Source organism: Xenopus laevis, chromosome 5L, assembly GCF_017654675.1.
Source record: "Xenopus laevis strain J_2021 chromosome 5L, Xenopus_laevis_v10.1, whole genome shotgun sequence".
NCBI classification, from domain to species: Eukaryota; Metazoa; Chordata; class Amphibia; order Anura; family Pipidae; genus Xenopus; species Xenopus laevis.
This window is the reverse complement of record NC_054379.1, coordinates 74,474,614-74,498,326: the sequence shown is the minus strand read 5'-3', so window position 1 is coordinate 74,498,326 and position 23,713 is coordinate 74,474,614. Positions and strand designations below refer to the sequence as shown.

The following is a 23,713-nucleotide window of genomic DNA, read 5'->3' as shown; positions in this document are numbered from 1 at the left end:
GCTGATTGGGCCTCTGTGTACCTGAAATGCCAGGGCCTATTTTAATTCTCAGTCCAGACCTGGTGCCTACAAATCCAATACCTAGCTAATTTGTGGATTCCATTGTGAAAAGGAAGTTAAGAAAGGCTGTAGGGAAAGTTGTAGATTTAATAAAATAAATGACCACTCCCCAAAAACCAACCAATCAATAACTATTATGCATGGTGAATGTTTTAATATCTGCATTTATAATAATCTCTCATTGACACCAATAACAAGACATGAGACTTTTTTTACGGTTCACCACGCAAAATGCGCTCACATGACAATGCACGAGTAACGTTATAGGGTTCCGGGAACTACAAGTCTCTCGCTGAGCAACATTAATAAAGTTGTGTGAAAAAAAAAGAACGTCGCATTACGCCGCCTGCGCTAGTTTTCCTACTGCGCATGCGCATAATTTCCTTACCGCTTCTGGCAGCATCTGTTTTTGTGCTAACGCGAATAATGACGTCATAGTCGTTGGGCCCGCGAGGTTCCGGAAGCAGATGAGGGGTGCGTGAGGCCGCTGTGCGAGGATTGTGCTACATAGCAACGTGAGCTATGGCTAGGCATCGCAATGTGCGTGGATACAACTACGACGATGGTGAGAGATCTAGAGTGTTTGTGGCGCTCACCTATAGTTCGGGCCTTCACACATTGCCTAAGTGACATATGGAACAGGATGGGCTCTCGCTCTTGTAATAATATATAGAATGGAGTCCATTAATACGTCTCCTACGATTCTAAGGGACCTAATTTAGCTAAGGAACTTAAATCCAACCACGTGTTTTTTTTACACGTGTCAAACACGTCAGTCATGTCTCTTATTAGAGAAGGGATTATTTTTCGTCCACAAAGTGCTTGTCTTCGATTTTCTTGTTTAACTGTGTGCACTTTATCAGCAGCAAAGCAGTTCCTTGTTGCTAAATTTATCCCTTTTAATAGAGTAAGTTTAAAGTAGACTCCCTGTGAGATGTTAATTACTTTGGCACCCCCTAGTGAATGTTACATACTACTGGCCTTATTGAGTGTGTCACCTTGTTTTCTTCAGTGCTGTCTGGTATCCCCTGTGTCACATCAGACTGAGCCCATGCACTTTCCCAGGGTATTACACAGGATACCTGAGAGAACTGAAGAAAATGAAAGATGGTCTGCCTAAGTAGTTCTGTAACACAGGGTGGTCCCCTTTGCACTTTTGCAATTCACATGAATTTTCTAGTTTTAGTGGTTCATGAGATATTAGCAGTTTTAGACCGCTCATAACAGGCTTTCAGCTCAGCATATTTGAAGGCCCAGAGTGTCAGCAACCCTAAGGGGACATATTTATTATGCTGTGTAAAAACTAATTTTGCTGGAAAAATGGTGTTAAAAGCATTGTAAAATATTGCATGGTGTGTGTAATTTTATGACATGCAAACACCAGATTTGCTGAAGTTATTTTACATTGCTTCCGGCGGTAGTCAATGTAAGAAAAAACGTGTACAAATTTTAGGGTGTTTTTTTTACATAGCGAAGCTTGGTGATGTGTGGTGTATTATTCTGCCATTTTTTTTTTAAAAACGCCGTAATAAATATGCCCCTAACTGTCTGAATTTCAATGCATTTCCTGTATTCGGGTTAACTCCTGTGCTGCCCAAAACTCATGAAATGGGTTTGGTGCCCAGTTGTCCGGTCCGGGTTGGGCCTGGAAGTTTAGGCAGCCATTCCATTTGTGTGTTGAAAGCAAAAAAAAAAAGTTACTATATTTGTAGGAAATCTGATCCTGGGATAACATATATATGATTAATTTAATTATGCCAGTATCTCTTATTGATCAAAAAAAAAACCTTTAATTTTTCGAGGTTTCATTAAACCCAGAGTATTGGAAAAAGTCAGAATCCGAAAATCCGGCATCAGACCTACCGAGGTTGTATATGTCAGTGGGAGAAGTCCCTAGCCTATTTGGAAGTTTCTGTGGTTTGTGCTGGAATTAGCCTGAAAATCCGACTATTTCTGACTTTTGTGTCAAAAATCAAAAAATGCACGCTTTTTTGGAAAACGCCAGAAAAAATCATGCCATTTGTGGAAAATCTTACGATTCGGATTTCCACTTGATTTTTTCGTGTTTTGTCCCCAATTCGAACAAATCTTTATTTATTTTTTAACAATACATAAGGTCCAACCGTGGATTCTAGTTTGGTCGGACTTTTTTTGATTAAATAAGGCCCTTGGGCCTGGCAATTGCCCCCTGAGGAAATCTATGCTTTTTAGAATGGGATTTTAGAATAGAATGCAAAGAGCTACTCTTTCTTAAAGGGGCAGTTCACCTTTTATGTTAACTTTTAGTATGTTATAAAATGGCCAATTCTAAGCAACTTTTCAATTGTTTATCATTTATTTATTTTTTATAGGTTTTTAATTATTTGCCTTCTTCTTCTGACTCTTTCTAGCTTTCAAATGGGGGGTTACTGTCTGAAAAACAAATGTTCTGTAAGGCTTCAAATGTGTTGCTATTGCTTTTTATTACTCATCTTTCTAGTTAGGACATCTATTCATAGTCCAGTATCTTATTCAAATCAGTGTATGGTTGCTATGGTAATATGGACCCTAACAACTAGATTGCTGAAATTGCAAACTGGAAAACCACAAATAATAAAAAAATGAAAACCAATTGCAACAATCCCTTTAACACAATGTTACCTGTCTTTGGCAGGGCTGTATTCAGAGATGATGGCTAGCCCCATGCATTATTCAGATGTGCATGATAAGGAGCCTAGGGGTTTCAAGGAGCATAATGGCTCTGTACTTACCACCAAACAGCAGACATTTAGTAATGCATATTTAAACTTGCAAGCAAATAGGTTAATATAACATCTCCCTAAGCTACTTTATATTTTTAATGGTAATATTTCTTTAAATAGAATAATCTAGTTGTAACATATTGAGTTTAAATATATTGTCATCTGACATAATCCATTTAACTGGTACTAAGTTTATATTGTAGCAAAATGTAACAACAGTTAATTTTTTTTTGTGTAAAATGTTACTAGAGTGGGAGAGACAGTTATTCGTTTCTGAGATGTTAAGGGATGGTCACCTTCCAAAAACATTTTCAGTTAAGTTTTTTCAGATTATCCAGAAATACTTTTTTTCAATTGCTTTCTTTTTTTTTTATTTTTACAGTTATTTGAGAAATCTGAATTTTAAAGTTAAATGTTCCTGTCTGGTGTTTCAGTAATTCAGCTGCAGATCTTGAACTGTTACAGTTGGCAATATTTAGTTGATACATTTTTAGCAGCATCTCTGGACTATAAGCAATTATTATATTGTATCTATTCTAACAGCTACCGGTAATGAAATTCAGGGATTCTGCTCAACAGGGCCAAAGATAAAATATGGATCAAATAAATGTATCAATTTAGAACAATTTACAGGGTGGGCTCCCAGAGCTGCTTCAAAAAGGTGAAAAATTTGATTCGCACTTCAATATTAGAACGGTCACACATAGAAAATAGAAAGTAGCTGGAAAAGTCTTTATTTCTTGTGAACTATCTGAAACCAACTGAGCTGGAAAAAGTGTTGGCAGGTGAACAACACCCAGGGCTGGATTTACATAGCAGATGCCCCTAGGCCCGCTGCCGTTCATCGTCCGCTCCCCTTCCTTTGTGCACATTCGCAAAATTTTAGCATCAGGTCAGCAGTACTGGGGATTGGTGCACAGGAAACTTTAAAAACTGTTGTATCTCCTGTAGAGCCCCAGTGTTTGTGAACCAATGTGGGTGTGGTTGATCAGCAGGCCGACCCCCCCCCCTTAAAATTTGCCGCCCTAGACAAGGTCCTTTGTGGCCTTTCCACAAATCCGGACCTGACAACCCCTTTACAGTGATTCACACAGAGATGTTGGAGCTTTTGCCCATGTTCAATTAAAGAAGCTGAAGACCTTCTGTAAAAAAAAAAGTTAATATTCATATAATTCTTCTCTCAGCATTTCTGCATGTGCATTTTTTTAATGAAGCATTTTTGAGCAGTTGGCTTTAAAAACATTTTTCATCTGACCTTTCCTGCAGAGAGTAGGGAAGGAACGAAGAGTGGTTCATGGATGAATTCCCTATCTTGAAGCTTTTCCGTGTAACTGTCCTTGCCTCTAGAGTAATGGAGCAGTGTCCTTAGTTCAGTGCAACGCTTCAGCATTACATTGTATATTACAATAGCAATAAATCTTATCACACAGTTTTTAATAGAAATTAATGTGAATGTACTTTTTATGACTTCTGTGAGCAGCTCAATTTACTGGCTTGAGCAACCCTCCAATCTTAGTGAAATGGCAGCAGTAATCCAGTTCTTAACTAGTGAAGCTTAGACCTCGCTACTTCCTGACAAATTTGATTAAAAGTTGTCTTGTCCTAGTTTGTCAGATTGCACTCACAGGTAGAAAAGTGCAGTGTGTGGTACAGCTTCAGTGTTGAATTTATGAAAACTGATGGAATTCTGATCGGTAGACTTGCTCTTCTGTGTCTCCTCCCTTTCCAGAAAAAAGGTCTTAAAGGAAAACTATACCCCCCAAACAATGTAGGTCTCTATTAAAAGATACTGAGTAAAACAGCTCATGTGTAAAACCCTGCTTCATGTAAATAAACCATTATCATAATATTATACTTTTTTAGTAGTATGTGCCATTGGGTAATCATAAATAGAAAATTGCCATTTTAAAAAATAAGGGCCGCCCCCTGAGATCGTACGATTCACTGTGCACACATACAAACCACATGTAAGGTCACATGAGCCAATTAACAGACAGAGTTCAGCCTTTTGCTTCCTCACTTCTTCCTGTTACAGTTAGTGTTGTAGTATTTCTGGTCAGGTGATCTCTGAGGCAGCACAGATAGAGTCACGAAATGGTGGTTCAAGGCAAGAGATGTAAAAGGGCAATATTTATGTAAATATATATTCCAGTTTGGTAAGATTCTTTAATATGTCATTCAATTTGATATAAACTATCTGTTGCTTAAGTATTAATTTTGGGGGTATAGTTTTCCTTTAACTTGTTTTATTCAGTTTGATTTTGCTAAAAACTAATAACCAACCTTAGATTGGCCTTAACTATTAGATATGCAGTGGTAAGCCCCCAAACCCCAGGTTGGAGACAGTGTTTTACAGTAAGTGGCATCTCCACACTTCAGTAACATAGCATCTGGCTGAACCAAACTCCTTCTTTTCTAAAATGTGGGTAAAGTTAGGGTGAAGAAACACAAGCAATAACATGGAAGGCCTATTGTTTTTAAATGACCGGGAGCATGTGGGAGGCAGTTTTGGGGAAGTGGTGATGATGTGGGTGGGGAGAAGATCAGGACCTGTGCACTTCAGTTGTAAAAAAAAAAAAATGATTCGTTATTTTGTTAGATATTATTCATCCCACCATCATTTTCGTTGCAAACTAAAATGGTACCATTATTAAATTTTATTGGTACACAGAGAAAAGTTCTTTATCGCTTCTCCATTAGTGCTGGGCATTTATAGAAAATGTATCCAGTTTTCATAAACGTACATATTTAAATTGCTGCTGTTAAGTTCATTTACCTTGTTAAAGTTAGAGCTGTGGAGTCAATACATAATTCCTTTGACTACGACTCCTCATTTCATGGTACCTTCAACTTAGATTCCTCAGTTTTTAAAGAAACAGTAACACCAAAAACTTAGGGGCACATTTATTATGGGTTGAATATCGAGGGTTAATTAACCCTCGATATTCGACCGTCTAAGTAAAATCCTTCAACTTCGAATATCGAAGTCGAAGGATTTACCGATATTCGTTTGATCGAACGATCGAACTATCGAAAGAATAGAAAATCCAAACACACCAGTGATTCCCTTGTATAATAAAACAAATTCTTATCCTTGTGTAAATAGCAACGTTGCTTGAGGATTTTATTCATAAATTATAAAGTGCTTGATAATGCAAAATAATTAATTAGATTAAGGTAAAAATTTAATTAATTAGAGTGACCACAATTAATAGGATAAAAAATTCTAGTAAATGCTCAGTTCCTGAAAACAAGAGAGAAAATGGAAGAAAAAGAAAGGTGGAGTTGTCCCAAATCTACTATTATTTTTCTATCCCTGGGACACCACAAAGACTGAGAAGGCAGAGCAACCGGGACTGGTGGTCTCAAATTTAACTAGGCCCTAACGCTGTTGAAGGCTATTGTATCCTAAAAAAACACAAATCCACGGCCTCCTGAGAAATTAGATGTGCAGAAGGAGAGGTACAGATACGAACTGAGCAATTTCCACCACCCCTCCAATAGTTGCCCGATGAATTAAATAATTAAAATTGATTTTAAAAAACTAGAAGATTTGTAGACACAGGAACGCCGACGCGCGTTTCGCAATGTCAGCTTTTTCAAGGCGTAATTATTATTGATCAACTCTAATAAGTGTTTTTTAATGAACTTAATGCAACTATAGCACTGCACTTTATATTTAAACCTGAGCTATAAGGTAATTGAATAAGGCCACAAGTTGGCCCATGTTGTGACTGTTATTTTGAGTGATTAAGCGGGGTACTTTTTTCTCTTTCTATCCAAAAATTTCGATCGAAAGAATAATCGTTCGATTGAACGATTAAATCCTTCGAATCGAATGATTTTAATCCATCGATCAAACGATTTCCCTTCGATCACAAATTGGCTAGAAAGCCTATGGGGACCTTCCCCATAGGCTAACATTGATGTTCGTAGGTTTTAGGTGGCGAACTAGGGGGTCGAAGTTTTTTTTAAATAGACAGTACTTCGACTATCGAATAGTCGAACGATTTTTAGTTCGATTCGAAGATCGAAGTAGCCAATTCGATGGTCGAATTATCCAAAAAAATACACTGAAATTCTAAGTATTTTTTATTCTATTCCTTCACTTGAGCTAAGTAAATGTGCCCCCTGGTGTATCAAACCAATTAAAACATAATGTACTGTTGCTCTGCACTGGTAAAAGCTGTGTGTTTGCTTCAAAGACTACTGTAGTTTATATACATACTGCTGTGTAGCCATGTGGGCAGCCCTTCCAGTTTGAGAAAAGGCACAGGTTACATAGCACATAACAGATAAACCCTGTCTAATACAATGGTGTTTATCTGTTATTTGTTATGTAACCTGTGCAAAAACACAGCTTTTTGCAATGCATGCTTATAGTATTTTATGGGGCAGATTTATTAAGGTTTGAGTTGATTTTCTACAAAGATTAGAGTTTTTGAGTTGTGTATTTTGGTCAAAACTCACGTTTTTGGTAAAAAAAAAACAAACAAACTTGAATCACTCGAGTTTATAAAAAAAAAAAAAAAACTTGAGTATTCGAGATTTATTATACTCTGACCCCAGAAAAAAGTTATATCTCAAAATATACCACTTAAAAACTGTCACGGTAATGTAGACGTCAATGGCAGAGGTCCCTTGAACTATTTGAAGAGTTTAACAGCCTGCTTGATGTTTGAGAGTTTTCCCAGAAAACTCGAATGATTGGAGCAATTCGAGTTGTTTTTTGTTTTTTTTTTGACGGAAACTTGATCAGTTTGGGTTTTCTAGATGTCGGACTCACAGAACTGGGTTTTTCACATTCGAGTTTTTTTTTTTTAAATAAGATAGCATTGGGGTTTTGCGTTCATTCGAGGATAAAAACCTCTAAAACGCAACCTTTGATAAATAACCCCTATATGTTAATTACTTTTAAACACAAATTTTTTGGTGTTACTGTTCCTTTAATATACTAATGCCTTTTCCATGTTAAGTACATGTACATTTTATCACTGCCAAAGCACAAAAATATAAACAACATCCTTTGATAATTCGAAACCAAAGTCAAACTACATAAACCAAAAACAATTGGAAAACCTAACACGACTTATATAGTAATTGAACCTGGCATATAGCTGTAGACTAGCTGTTTAATACAATCCAAAATAAACTAAAGTATTGTTCTTAGAAATAATGACTTGTATTTGCAATATAAGTGAGAAGTTACATATATATTTTATTCTTTTCTTTCTACTCACTAGACTTTGATGACGATGATCTGTATGGACAGTCTGTTGAGGATGACTATTGCATTTCCCCAGCAACAGGTTTGTTTCTTTATGTATGTAAAATAACACCTTAAAAAAAATTGTACACTTCTACAAAAATGCATTATTTTTTTCCCCAGGACCAAATTTCCAGTGGACAGCATTTTTTTGGCTAAAGTAGATTTTTCTTTTATACAGACCGGTCAAACTTTGGTCTATATTTGTGTGTCTGTGGGTTTAAGCCCACAGCTAATGGCTCTAAAGCAGCTTTAATTCCAGACTGGAAAGATTAAGCTGCATCTAGCTGAATATGGAGATTAAGGTTAATAATAAACTGGCTGTTTGACAACCATAATTTTTTTCAATTTAAATTCTTATGCTTTTTTTCTGTTATAAAAATTCTGTGCTTTATACTTGATCATAGCTAGCTTCATACAAATTAAAGTGCCCCCCTTCGGAAAATCAAATGGTCAAACAGATCTCTAAAATTCTGGCTCTAGTTGTAGTCCAAATACAATTATACATTGGTTTGCTTGCTAACTGGAGAACAAGCTGAATTAGCAAGCTTTCGTTAAACTGAGACAGATGAGTCCATAACTATGTGGAAATTATATTGTCAGCTTCAGGTGCTTGTGTACTATAGACTAAAGTGAGAATCTGATCTTGTAAAAAATGAATTATGTTGGATACCTGTAATCAAATCAACTAGTGTATGCTTTGGAATTAACTAGTTTATATGCTGGGGGTGCTATGCAGTCAATTATTATTTATGTACCATCTGCAGTTTCAAAGGGACAGCCTGACACATGTTTTGCTTTACAACTGAAAATTAACATCCATATTGAATGTACACTGCTTTAAAAAATTAGTCAACTGTATGTTTGAGTTGATTTATAATTCGCTCCACAGCATGAGTATTTTCAATTGTTTGCTTATAAATAGATGAGCAGAAGGCACACTTAGTAGTGTACCAGACATTTTACCTAATTGGCTTATTTATCAGATATATAATTCAAGGTCCACTGTGTCCTAGGCACCAGTAATCGGACTGTCGGAAAAAGGGAACACCAGGGGCGATGGTGGGTGCGTGAAAAAGGAATGACAATATAATGTAGTGTTGCCCTGTAGCTGTTGTGTAGCCATGGGGGCAGCCATTCAATCACAAGACACACAGTAGATCACGGATAGGTTCTGCAGAATCCCATTGTAAACTAAAGAGCTTATCTGTTATCAGGTGTGTGTCCCGTACCTTTTCTCCTTTTTCAGCTTTAAATGGCTGCCCCCATGGCTGCACAACAGATTGTTTATATATACTATAGTAGTGTTTCTGAAGTAAACACGCTAGTTTTACCAGTGAAGCACAACAGTACATTTTATTTTCATTAGTTTAAAAAGACTTATTTTTTGGTGATACTGTTCCTTTAAAGCTTCTGATTGACTGTAGCATTTGCAAGGAGGCTAGGGATAAAGCAAGGGAAGTTCTAAATTACTTCCCCTGTTGCAGATGAAGAAAAATTAATTTGATAGCATATCATGCCTGCTGCTTTTTTCATTTTGCTACATATTTTTACTCTATTACAGCTGCTCAGTTTATATACAAGCGGGACAGGCAAACAAGTTTTACAGAACCATTAGAAGAAGAAGAGGAGGGTGAATATGAAGAACTCGATAAGCTGAAAGCAACTGACTCATCTCTAAGTGCTGTCGATCAAGGTATTTTCCCCTGGTATTTTAAATGTTTCTGAATGCAAATAAAACCAATAGGTAAAAAAAGAGATCTCATCTCTGGATTGGCAGAAAAATGAAGATAGCTGTTTTGGCACTAACATTTACATTAACATGCTTTACCCATTCATTCTGCTTTAATTCTTGAATTATAAAAAAACATCTGCTTTTTGTTATGTGTGATTCCTAAGTCAATGCTTACGTGGTCATAGACATGCCAAGTAACTCTGTTGAAGTCAGAAAACAGGCACTTTAAACACTACTGGATTTAACCATCTTTTCTTCACTATGTTGCATTACTGTAGTAGTATTGGCAGGCAGTGTAGAGTGAAGTATGTATTTTTTTTTTATTCAATCACAGTTTACAAAATGACTTTCATATCATACCAAGGACTGAATTTAAATTGCATTTAAATTAAGAATTAGATTTAACAATGTAAAAAACACGGACAATGCAGAGGAAGTATTAAAGGGAAAGACTTCGATTTCAAAATAAGTCCTTATTTTTATGGATAGAGAGGTTTAAGCATGAGCAACTGGCAAATACTAAATTGGCCACTTTCTAAAGTTTCATTTTTTTTTTTTCACAGCCAGACTCTATTCCTGCCTTGACCATATGAGAGAAGTCTTGGGAGAATCCGTGATGGAACAAGTTATGATTGATGCTGTTTTGAAATGTCAGTTTGATGTAGCCAAGGCTCTAGACTTAGTATTTAAACAAGACTGCAACAAAAACATCAAACCAGCCAATCAAGAATTAATTTCAGGGAAACCAACAAAAGGTATTTTCTGAGTTAGCTTTTGTAGCTTAGTATGATTGTGACAGGTTAATAGATGTATTGCCATATTCATTTTCCATTATGAAAGGCTATGGGTTATAGAATGTCATTTTTGAACCCTGGCATTCTAACATCCATGTTTGCTTGCAACATCACTTGGTGTGCCTTTAAGAATACTTCAGGAATGTTGCTTTTAAGGGCAATGGCACATTGGAAAATTATGGGTGTTTTTCCAGATGTGTTTTTAGTAGCCTTAGAATGCCCTCCATTGTTCTTTATGAGAAGATCCGGAATGAGTTGGCCCAAATGTTTTGTCAGATGTTCCTTGCCTATAATAATGCAGAATTACCTGACAAGTGCTTCAACAGAGTTTTTTTTTAGAGTGTATAGAGAATTTTTCAAGTGAATAAGTCAATATGCTATACTATTAAATAATAATACTATTAATAATAATAATTGATTTAACACATTTGTAAACGATCTGTAGCAAATAAATGCCTTTGTGTCTTTTTCCTTTGATGCCTGCTGCTGCCCCTTTTCAATACCTCTCTTGCCTGTGTGACAATTATTGGCTATCGTAAGGTAAGAAGCCATTTTTTCTCCTACAAAAAACTTAAATAATGACTCTTGTTCTTTGGAAAAGCATGCACAATACCCCTTGGATAGTGATTTGAAAAATCAGTCTTCACTTTGTTATACTGTTGGTACTAGGTCAGAAAATTGGAGTATTGCTTCTGATATTACCTCTAATCTTTCTTTGTCAACACTGATATCTGCAAGTCCAGGTCAAACATTTAACATTACCAAGCCAGATTCATTTTCTAATATCAGTCTTCTTGACCTGATCACAAACTCAAAGGTAGATTCTGATACTGGGAAAGAATCAGACTTGTTTGACGTAAAGCTTTCTGAAATTGCACCTGTACAACCCAAGGTTTTGCGCAAATCTCCAGATGTACCGCTTTTGCAGACAGGGAATAATACCTCCATGGATGTATTACAGAACAAGCAAGAAAATATGGAAAATTCTGGGTACAACTTAAAAGATATTCAGGATGAGTGGTTTCCTACAAAAATGGTGCAAGATGTATTTCATAAAGAGGGTGATTTGTTTGGTAGCCTAAGCTGTGTTCTGCAAAATACTGAAAAGGATCCGACAGTGTCAAAATACGGCAGTCCGTCACTTGCAGATCTGATTCACGAGCATTATGATATGAATTCCTTGGAGGATATGTCTCTTATTAGCCCTCAGCACAATCCACCCAGTAAGGGAGAACTGGCAACTGACTCTGTGTTATTACAGTTGTCAGATCAGTCAAATGCAGCATTTGAAATGCCCTCCCTTTCACTTTCTTTATCATCTTTATCAATGTCTGATACTGTAAATACTGAAGCTACTCCTGTATCCTTATCTGATCTTATTGCCCAATCAAATAGGCACCTAAACAACAATCAACACAACTTAATATTATCCCCTACAGTGCCATTAATTGAAGCAAATAAGGGCATTGATCTCAGTGTCCTCATTAACAGCCCTGAAAAAAGTGAAAATGGTCATGTAAACCAAAAATGTTTGTCTGCAGAGCTGAGGGAGCCTGAAAATTATCCTAAGAAATATTCTAATTCTAAGCAAATGCATGTTTCTAAGGGTTTTAAGAAATGTACATCCAGAGCAAGGATTCTGAAAGCCAGACCGTCTGCATTTGCTCTGACTTTATGTTTTACTTACATTCCTAAGACATTCAAAAAGGAAATAATAATGAGTCACCAATATCCCCATAATAATATGTTTGAGTTAACCAGGGAAACTAACAATCCAGCACTCGTACCATTTGATTTTCAAACACCTTCTCCTGATGATATTGTGAAGGAAAATCAGAAAAAGGCTTTTGGTAGATAAAAACCGAAGTACACATCTTTTTTTGTTTGTTTGTTTTTAAAAAAAACATGCTCTCTTGATATTTTAGTGGGGGATTGCTATGACTTTTCGTATTATATTGTTAGGAAACATTTGTAATTAATTGTCTTTTACATACAATTTTAGTTTGCTAATTATTCAGCAGCCTTTGACACTTAAGTTTGTCCAAAAGCATTCCATAGGGTAGTATTTTAGATGAAAAGTGCTTGATCATGAACTGCTTCTGGAGGGCTACTTGATGATACATCCTACTGTTCACTGCCAGTTTTGTACCTCTGTGTAAGGGGAAACCCACATTTTTTTGTAATCACATTTCTTTGTACATAGACCGCTGTTGCATCCTCTGCATTTTTTATTTTTATTTTTTTTACTTTTTTTGAGCCGTATTTGAACAAAATTTATGTAACCAAAGCTTTATTTTACTAAAGCAATTTAAAAAAAAGTATTTTTATTACAGTCAGATTGTGAGGATTCTCTTATTGTTGAAATCTGATTTTAAAATATTGTACCTAGCATGATAGCACATTCCTAATTCTCTGCAGAATAAATATTTTGTTTTCCAAAGCAAAGTCAATATGGGAAAAAGAACTGTCTTGATGTGTGCTCCTTTGAAATGGCTTACAGTTCTAAATATTTCTTGTGTTATGTTCAGTAGCTTTGTTAAATAGTTGTAAAGCTGAACATTTTTGCACTGAACCCAGTTGTTTTCTTTTTTCTACATACACCAACAGACCAGTTGTATAAGATTTTGATCCCTTTGGTCTTCACTGGGAGAACCTCTGGAATAAAAATGCTTGACTGAAAAACATTTGGTCAACCATAGCATACAGTTGCTTGGGAACATAGTTGTTCCTGAGAGATACCCACCTACTGGAGCAACTATCAAGTGGCCTTTCTATGAATTGGAAGTGGCCGCTGACAAATATGGAACAGTGTTCTTACTATTTCTGGTTCTTGCTGAAAGGGCCATCATAGTAAAAACTCCTGTGTGCCCTATACTGTATGTAGCAAATGATTCACTGAGTACTTTTGATGTTCTTAATACTCTTTCTTTGCAATTATGCAATGTATGTATGCCCAGTGCTAGTGAATTTGCAACTTTTTACATTCCTGGGATTTCTTGGAGCTGAAGGCAGACTACGGTATTTTTGCTGTGTTGTGGTAGCTCAGCTGCAAAACTGAAATTTAATTATATTTCCCAACTTTATTTAATAATGATCAGACGTGTATTTGGCTCTGCTTTATGCCTTTACTTTTTATGCACTGATGCTCTACTAAATATAGTGTAGCTGCTGCCTTTTTATAGTTGTAAATAATGATATTGCCAGGACATGAACCTCTTTACAAATGTAAATGCATTATAACTAATCTTTTGTGTAGTTCAATGATGATGGAAGTGCTGCCCTGTATTTGTACCATAACATGTATTTTTACTTCAACAATTTGTTTTTTTAAAGAGAAGATTAATGTTGCTGTATGGTTATATGTACAGAAAATAAAGCTACTGAAAAAAAAAACTTTAAATAGTGCTTTTATGCAAAAATACCTATATTGGAGCAATAAAGCAGGTAACATTGATACTAGTATTTATATATCCAATGTTGATTTTAAATTTCTACTCGGCATAGTTATGTTGGGCAACACAAAAATGCTGGGAAATGAGCCCACAGGACATTACTAGAGGCCTGCATTAGAAGGCTTAAATAAAGATCTATCAAGTGGTGTTTATCACCAATGCTCCTAATTGGTAACTTTTTATAGCAAAGCTTCCTTGCACCTTGTCCTACAGTCATGTCACTTCATAAAGCAAGAACCCTCCGAAGCTATGGATATGTCTTTGTATAATATCCAGATCCTTTTCATGTATTCAATAACGTTTCCTTCAACCTCTTTTTATGACCTCATCCATGCATTGTATATAGTCCATACAACATCTGCAGTTATTAAAAAAAAAAAAAAAAAAAAAAAAAGTATCCTGTTAAAGGTTTTAACACCAAAAACAGAAGTTTTTTTTGTTTGCTTATATATAATTTATTGTTACCCATCACTGTTACAGACTTTGTGCGTCAGTCTGGAGAACTTTAGAAATGTTTGCAGTGAAGCTACAAACTGTGTTGTTTTGACACATCAGCTATTTATTTGTTTGACTCATAAGCAATTTATTTTATGCACAGTGGCTAGGACTTTTTTCATTTCAGTCATCAGTTGCCACTTTGCACTGATCTGACTGAGCAGCTCGCAGGCTCATCAGTGGAATAACTTGGCCAGTCAGCGCAATTTTTTATTTTTAAATTAAGTGTGATCACACTCAATAGGCTGCATACTTTTTCTGTGATTGCCAGATACATAATTTTAAGGAGCCATAAATCATCAGTTGAACTGTTTAAAAGAATGTTAAGAAAGCCACAGATGCACATTTATTTCAAAGTATACCTTATTGTGATCATGCTTTGTGTACCATCTTACCCTACAGTTATGCTTAGGAATGGTGGTATTGTGCTTTGTGGATGCACTGCTTAATCAGTGTATGGAAACAATTTCAGAATAGAGGACAGACATACCAATGTACAGTCCATGCAGCATGACAACTGAAGTTCTCTATTCAAAATAGTAGTTGCAGAACAGGGCCAACATGATTTTGTTCAGTGTTCTTGGCAAGATACTGACCTAGTTCTGTGAAATTTTGGGGGCATATTTCAAAAAGTCAAGTTAGAGATCACCACAGTCCACTAGATTGAAATTCCACCACTCTTCATTCATTTCTATGGGATTTTCAAAAGAGTATTTATCAATGGGTGAAAGTTCATCCTTTGATAAATATGTCTTTCCAAATCCCATAGAAATGAATGGAAAGTGGCGGAATTTCACTCCAGCAGACTGTGGCGATCTCTAACTTCAATCTTTGATAAATATACCCTTTGGAATCAACTTGAAAATTTGACACGCTAATGGCTCTAGCAGCTTGACAAATCTGCCTGCTATATACCTTGGTGTTGCGGTTATTTTAAACTCCCATGAACTCGAAGTTTGGCTAACTGCAAACAATTAAAAATATCAAATTTTTTCTACTCGGTTAAATAGGATCGACCCGCAAACTTGAATCAAATTCGAATCGAAATTCGATTAGAGTTCTTTTTCTAAAAAAGGCTGCAAACAACTCCAAATTGGTCCCAGGACATGCTCCATAGGTTAAAACAGAATTTGAGTTTTTAAAAATTTAAAAAAAAAACTCAAATTGAATTCTAACAACTCCCTGGTCGAATTTGACAGTTTTGGCCATAAAAAAAAAAAAATTCCAAAATTCTAATTTTTACTTTGACCCTTCATAAATCTGCCCCATTGTCTTGAGGGTTTGACTGCTGCAAAATGTGACTTACATCTGAATATGTAGACAAGAAGCATTTGTTTCTTGGCATGCATGTTTTGAATAAATATACCTCAATTTATGTGCAAAAAGTTTTGAAAAAATATAGATACGGTACTTTATATAAGTAACAAGAATGTGAAAAGTTCCATGAGTGAGGAGTGGCCCTTGCTAATGATTGGTTTTTCTATGCTATGAACAAGAATTAGGGGCAGATTTAGTAAGGTTCAACTGGTAAATTCAAATTTTCCAAGTTTTTTTGTCAACTCAAAAATTTTAATTTAAAAGCACCAACTTGAATGTAAATTCAAATGTTAGATTTATCACATCTCGACCATGGAAACAGTTCTGTTTGGAATAATTGCCACCTTGTCCATTGAACCATTCGAATATGTAAATTGCCTTCCTGACATTCAAATTTTTTTTAGAAGGAAAACTCAGTTCAAATTTTCGGATCTGGACTATTCACTTGAATTTTAGACGGTCGAGTTTTTTTTTTTATAAATAACCTCTCATTCGAGTTTTGAGTACATTCGAATTTATTAGAGTAAAAAATAATTCACAATTAATTCGACCTTTTATAAATAACCCCCTTAAGTACTGTTTTATTTCAGTCGAAACATCACTTTATATTTATAAATATATACCAGTTTTAACTATGGATGTTGATGTTAGCATAACCATTTATGGATCTAAAAACATTATAGGATTTCTTTGAGTGAAACAATGATTTTATTGCCAATATGCTGCAAAATGCTGCTAATAACAAATGAGTACTGTACAATTCTTAATAAATTGGCCACTAAGGGGTACTGTTTTATTAGTCTGGTTGGTTGAGATTTCTTATAGGAATAATGGCTATCCCACTTTTAAATATAAACACAGCTTTACAAATAAATCAGGCTTTCTCTGCAGAATAAATTGCATATATCAATTGCAATACAATGAGGTTAAAGCCTTCTTCTATATCTTATTGTTGTTGCAAAAACAAGTTATTTTTACATCCTTTGCCCTTCTATAGATCTTTGCTACAATAACCTAGAACAAATCTTATCTTACGGTATCTTGCTGCTTACCTGAGCACGTTGAAAAGTGTATTCTTTACTGATATATAGACACTTTTTTTCACAAGCCATCAACTCTTCTGTTTCATCTCGGGCTTATATGAAAAAACTCACCTACGTACTGGGCTTTATAAAAAGAACCTCAATCTATTATCTCAAGGTGTAAAAGTGGCATGTCAGTGCTTTCATATAAGACTTGTACCGGATGTTTCAAAGGGGTCTCAGGGGCCATTGTTTGAAAATTTACTCATGTAGAGATCTGTTGCCTATACAAGACTGATAGAAATTTAAAACAGTATATGCAAACCCTTACTTGGTACAGGTTGCGGGTTCCCTCCTATATATGTATTCTGTTTTAATAAATTTTATGGAAATTCAAGAAACAAATGTTCTATGGTATATTTTTTTCTAAGTGGTTTTTAATTTAATTGTCACATTATAGGGTATAATCAAAAAAATGTTTTTACATGTGTTTATTGCTATTTTCTGAATGATTAAAGGGCAGCAGTCACCAGATGTAACATCCTATATATACTAACAGAGAATATGAGTAATTAACCAATGTTGCTTTAAAGTACTTTTTTTAAAATAATGATACATAGTGTCTGGCCTCATCAATATATGGAATATAGTGGCCCTTGCAATATAAGATACATTATAACTGGCCCTGCAAAATATTAGACACAGATACAGTACATGAACATATGAAGCACACACTTAAAAATGTGATATATTTATTCAGTAAAAATTAGTTACTATTTTTTTTATAATGCATCTTAGTATCCAAAGATGCCTTGTTGTTTGCTTTGTGAAAAATAACACCCAGTAATGACATTCCAAGGTGTCTAAAGGTTATGTTACAATGACACGATGATAAGAATATAATAAGGACTCGTCTCTTACCCCCTCTAGATGTGACCATGTAATGATGTGCCTTGTGCCAAAATTCACACAGCTATAGGGTTCTACTGGACTATGGTTGGAGTTTGGATGACTTAGTCATAAATGTTCCCCTTTAAAAATAGAAAAATCGTTCATTTTAACAAATTTTCATGTGATTTTTGCACAAAAAAACCTGAGCTGTGGTCATGTTATAGGTTTCTCTCACTTGTTTCGAACATTGGGTAAAATGGTCCTCCAATTATAGATCATCTCTATGTAAGCGCACATATGCAGCAGCAAGTCAATCTAAATTTTAAATATGACAATATAATAGGTTTAAATGCCTTAAATTATTTTGTCAATTTGTACTGTTAAGTAACAATGTTTTGGAATGGATTCCTATAGTACTGTCTTGTGTGGGCTCAACAAAGGATGTGGCTTCTTTGAGAACAACACGTGATGTCATGACTGAGCAGTTCAAAAGGTTCTCGTGTCTTTCTGGTTTTAGTTGCTTTTGACACCACACCCACACTGGAAAAAATGATACGCTCCAATTTTTTTCTCTTTAAATTTTCATTTACGTTTCATTACATTGGCTAGCCTAAAAGTAGAAGTAGGTTATAGTTATTTTGATCAACACAGCATCAACAGATTAGGATCTTGTACCAAGCTACAAAAATATATTTTGCTGTTTCTTTTGTTAACTTCTTTTATAGACTTTGAAGATAATGCAGCTTTCATAAATCTATAAACTGCGTTCCGTTCTTTATAAAGACATGAGGATTTAACTTTCCTTAGTTCTCTGCAAAATTTTATTTTGGCGTTACTCTAATTTAAACTATTAAACACTAGACATTTAATTTTTGATAATCTGCAACTAAGCAAAAAGTCTTACAAAATGTCAACTTTTCTCAGACTGTGTTGTCTGTTAATAAATTGGTCTGTGTCCCATATAGAAGCCTTTTGGGGAGCAACCAGGGCCTGTTTTAATCATTGGCTTTGTTTCACACAGTATACATATAATGTCCGTTTTGTGTAGTAGTTCTAGTTCATGACATTGAGAAAATCTTGATCCAACAAACCTGGATGATAGTGTGACCTTGACTAACAATACATTTATGAATTGAGTTTTAATATGGTTGTTAATTTTGTGTTAATACAACTTCTAAGAGAACTTTCAGCAATTCTAGGTGTTGTACCATAGCCACAAAGAGATGTACGGGGAGTGGTATCAACGACATAGAAGTACAAGTTTAATTAGCTATAAATTGTGGGATGTTTACAAATTAAAAAGGAGAAAAACGGAAATAAACTGGAGAAGGAAAGGAGTAGAGGATTAGATACATGAAGGCAGGGGACGTGCATAACTCAAAAGTTATTCCTGTGTACATTTTTTTTTTTATATAGCATTAGTAAGATAATCTTTACTACTACTCTTCTCCATGGCAACCAGTTCACAACCAGTTAGGTCAATGATATTCATTTTTTGGATGACCCATCTCTGTTTGAGGGAGATGGGACTAAATCAAATGACAATAAAGATCAAATACCATAGAGTCCAATGCTTAACGTATAGCTTTGCTGATGCATATCCCCTTTATTTGGGATCTTGTCTTGAGGCAAGCTGAAGACATTCTAGAAAAAGAAATGGTAGAGTGGGTTACTGAAAACAAGGAAGTTGGGGAATAATTGTAACAATGAAAGAATAAGAGAGAAAGGGGAAGAAAGTGGCAACTATCAGACAACTGTTTTAAGAGTGTAAAGAATAAAATGAGAATAAAAGGCCATAAATGAGTTTATGGGAAAGGCAACTAATATAGTTTGATCATTGTTGGCCCTAAGGTAGGTATAGGCAGCCTGAGCCATCACCTTCTTTTTTTTTTTTTTTTTTCAAGGAACAGGTTACTTTAGTTAGATTTTCTACAAAAGTTGATCAGCTTCCACTAACCTTTATGTATGGGAAGATATTTAAAGTTATATTGTCTTATAAATATATGTATATGTTTATATATATATATATATATATATATATATATATATATAATCATAAAGCAGGATGCGCCACTCACTTGATGCAAAAATGAAAAATCTTTATCGGACTCAACTTTTCGATCCCCCACAGGGATCTTTGTCAGGAGAAATACAGCAAACAACCAGCCCACCCCACCCCCCAGAATATAAACCCAAGGATCAAATTTGGCAACAAAATGCGTTGCTAGGCCACCACTGCTGTCACTCAGCTGTCAGGAAGCAGATCATTTAATATGCAGAAATACCGAAAGCAGACTATATTAAGGCAAGTGTATTTTGTTGAAAACAGAGGTTAAACGTAAGAAGAAGCACCGTGCCAGATTAGAACCACCAGACACACCTCCTAACTGGCCAATCAAATCTGCAGCCGCCGGCAACTTTCATGATTATAGTATAGAGGTGGGTGTGTGCTTACGTGCACCTGAGATCCATAACCTTATTCACTTAAGCATATCACTTCTGCCATGTAGCTAGGCATTTACAGCAGTTGACGGCTCATACCTCTATTACACTGGCGTCTGTGTTTAACTGCTGGGGATGCCCCAATAACGGTCTCTGTGCAAGATCATGGTGGTTTTACCTCGTCCAGAGGTTCACTTTCATTGCCACAACATGTATCTGCCATAGAAAGCCATTTTTGTGATCGCTCGATTAGATGGTTACTTCCAGACGGTGCTTTGCATGTACAGTGTATTGGAAGGGAAAGAAGACAAAGGTGTGTATATAGAGGGTAGAGAAAGGAAGTTAAAAAATACTTTAGCATGGAAGTTGACAAACACACACTTTAAAGCCACAGTATCTAAGTAGAGCTAACTGAAACAATGTTTAGCATTAAATAGATACAGTTGATAAATTGTTGCTAGAATGTACTGACACACATATGGAGAAGGAAAAAGCATGTCAATGTATTAAGAGCTATTATGGTAAAGGCCACAGGGACGTATACAGTCTAAATAAAGCAACCTAAGGGCAAAGCTTCAGTCCCAGGGGGGTGACAGTGTCCAGTCGATAAAATCACCTAGATTCTCGTCTTAATAATGCCAGGTCCCTGTTGCCACCAGTTAGGGTTGAAAGTATATTGCCATACAGCAAAACGTGGGTAGTTCATGTCCCGCCTGTAAAAAAAATGTCTTGCCACTGGTTGCTTGGCCATTTTCTCTTTTAGTGCTTTACTGATCGCCGATCTATGATTTGCGATTTGGTCTCTCACTGGGGTAGTGGCTTTGCCTACATAGTAGAGGCCACATGATGCCAACCAAGTTTTTGTTGTCTAGTCAGCCAATTCGTAGTTGTGTTGTTTTTGTTAGTCAGTTTTTACCAGAATGTCCCTTAGATTTCTACCGTGTCCGGGCATGGGGCCTGGTATAAAGATTGTAAAGATAGTCATCCATAACTACAATGGGCCAGTTCTTTTCTATACACCTCCTTAGGTCCTCAGAGACGTGTGAATATTTATTGTATGAAAACCAGTTGTGCATAAAAATTTTGAGTAGGGAATAGCCCTAATGGGTGGTCACTGGAGGCATGTAGGATAGTGTTACGGTCCGTGGGTTTTCTGAATAGGCTTGAACCCAACCCATCCTTAGTTTTAAAAATCTGTAGGTCTAGGAACCCAATCCTCTGGTCGTCATGATTTGAGGTCAATCGTATTGGGGTGTCCAATGTGTTGAGCATATTAAAAATGAGATTAATGTATCGGAGTCCAATGACGAAGTCCCCTGACAAAGATCCCTGTGGGGGATCGAAACGTTGAGTCCAATAGAGATTTTCTGATTTTGCATCAAGTCCCTGTGAGTGCCGCATCTTGCTTCATGTTCTATATGTCCTTTATGCTGGCACCAGGGCAATAACCTAGTCATCGGTTTATATATGAAAAATTGCTGCAACGTTTCGAAGCTCCCGCTTCTTTGTTGATGCTTGACAAAGAAGCGGGAGCTTCAAAACGTTGCAGCAATTTTTCATATTAAGGACTTTTTTTACTTGCACAGAACTTGGAAGTCTGGACTTTTTTGTTTAAATTTATGTTTTGTCCATAATTGCTCAGGTTTGTTTTTTCTGATGGTGCTTTTAAATCATTCCCTCTTAGGGTATAAGCACATGTGCAGATTCGGGGAGATTTGGGCACCTGGGGACTAATCACCTCTTCTGCGGATCGACAATCTCCCCAATCTGCCTTCCCCCTGGCTGCCACCTGCTATAATGACAATGCGCCAGCGCCAATGCAGTCGCGGCACTTTGATTTCCGAAGTCACCCGAAGTTCCTTTGTGAGGCAACATGAATCTGCTCATGTGCTTGAACCCTTACTAGGTTATATATGCTTGTCCCTTTCCTGAATGCTTGAATTTTCCTGCGCTAAAGATTTACTCCAGCTCTGGTGGTTAAAAGGTTAATCTTGCAAGCAATCCTGGCACAGATCATGCTGTTTGTGCAGGGAAGGCAGGCAAAGGCCACACATAATCAAGGCAGAATAAGTTAAATGCACCAAGTGATGCAGAAGAGGAATTTTATTATTGTATAGTCACATACCTGAACAAGAAAGAAAACTGCAGCACTGGGATAAAGAGGATGTAAACCCTGATCCTGTGTGTCTACTTGGTATACTGTCAACTGTGCTGCCGGATTCTTCCTGTCAGTCAAGCATTTAACTTCCGGCCTTGTAGCTCTGATTAACAAACCCAAAGGGACCATAAGAATGTGTCGGCGTCGGAGACTCCCTTAAAGGAAAAGTGACCTATGTCTAATTTACATAGAAAGAGGTCACATTGTGCAAACTGGTCTAAAGGACATACAGTCATATGAAAAAGTTTGGGAACCCCTCTCAGCCTGCATAATTACTCCACTTTAAACAAAAATGATAACAGTGGTATCTTTCATTTCCCAGGAACATCTGAGCACTGGGGTGTTTTCTGAACAGAGATTTTTAGTGAAGCAGTATTCAGTTGTATGAGATTAAATAAAATGTGAAAAACTGGCTGTGCAAAAATGTGGGTACCCTTGTCATTTTGCTAATTTGAATGCATGTAAATGCTCAATACTGATTACTGGCAACACCAAATTGGTTGGATTATCTTGTTAAGCCTTGAACTTCATAGGCAGGTGTGTCCAATCATGAGAAGTTATTTAAGGTTGCCAATTGCAAGTTGTGCTTCTGTTTGACTCTCCTCTGAAGAGTGACAATATGGGATCCTCAAAGCAACTCTCAAAAGACCTGAAAACAAAGATCGTTCAGTAGGGTGGTTTAGGGGAAGGCTACAAAAAGCTATCTCGGAGGTTTAAACTGTCAATTTCAACTGTAAGGAATGGAATCAGGAAATGGAATGCCACAGGCACAGTTGCTGTAAACCCAGGTCTGGCAGGCCAAGAATAATGGAGGAGCAGCATTTGCAGAGGATTGTGAGAATGGTTACAGACAACCCAAAGATCACCTCCAAAGATCTGCAAGAACATCTTGCTGTAGATGGTCTATCTGTACATAGTTCTACAATTCAGTACAATTTGCACAAAGAACTTCTGTATGGCAGGGTGATGAAAAAGAAGCCCTTTCTGCACTCACACCACAAACAGTCTCTTGTATGCAAAAGCTCACTTAGACAAGCGATGTTGGAATAAATTTCTTTGGACTGATGAGACAAAAATTATTTGGTCATAACAAAAAGTGCTTTGCATGGCAGAAGAGGAACACTGCATTCCAAGAAAGACACATACTACCTACTGTCAAGTTTGGTGTAGGTTCCATCATTCTGTGGGGCTGTGTGGCTACTTCAGGGACTGGGGCCCTTGTTAAAGTCTATGGTCAGATAAATTCAACACAATATCAACAAATTCTTCAGGATAGTGTATAAGCGTGTCACAAAGTTGAAGTTATGCAGGGGTTGCATATTCCAAAAAGACAATGACCC

The 23,713-nt window shown here is 36.4% G+C and overlaps 1 protein-coding gene across 3 annotated transcripts in view; it reads left to right on the top strand.

Moving 5' to 3' along the window:
• The first annotated feature begins 385 nt into the window (after nucleotides 1-385).
• Nucleotides 386-23,713, top strand: part of hbs1l.L (HBS1 like translational GTPase L homeolog) — a 65,499-nt gene continuing 42,171 nt past the window's right edge. The window contains exons 1-5 of one of the 3 annotated variants that reach the window (XM_041562190.1): nucleotides 386-625; nucleotides 8,045-8,110; nucleotides 9,632-9,763; nucleotides 10,366-10,557; nucleotides 11,142-14,442. In XM_041562190.1, coding sequence (XP_041418124.1) covers nucleotides 583-625; nucleotides 8,045-8,110; nucleotides 9,632-9,763; nucleotides 10,366-10,557; nucleotides 11,142-12,454 — 1,746 coding nt within the window. In that variant the 5' untranslated portion in view covers nucleotides 386-582 and the 3' untranslated portion in view covers nucleotides 12,455-14,442. Of the gene's footprint in view, nucleotides 626-8,044; nucleotides 8,111-9,631; nucleotides 9,764-10,365; nucleotides 10,558-11,141; nucleotides 14,443-23,713 lie in introns of those variants that run through there. The other 2 variants (NM_001092382.1, XM_041562189.1) reach the window with 2 other exon arrangements.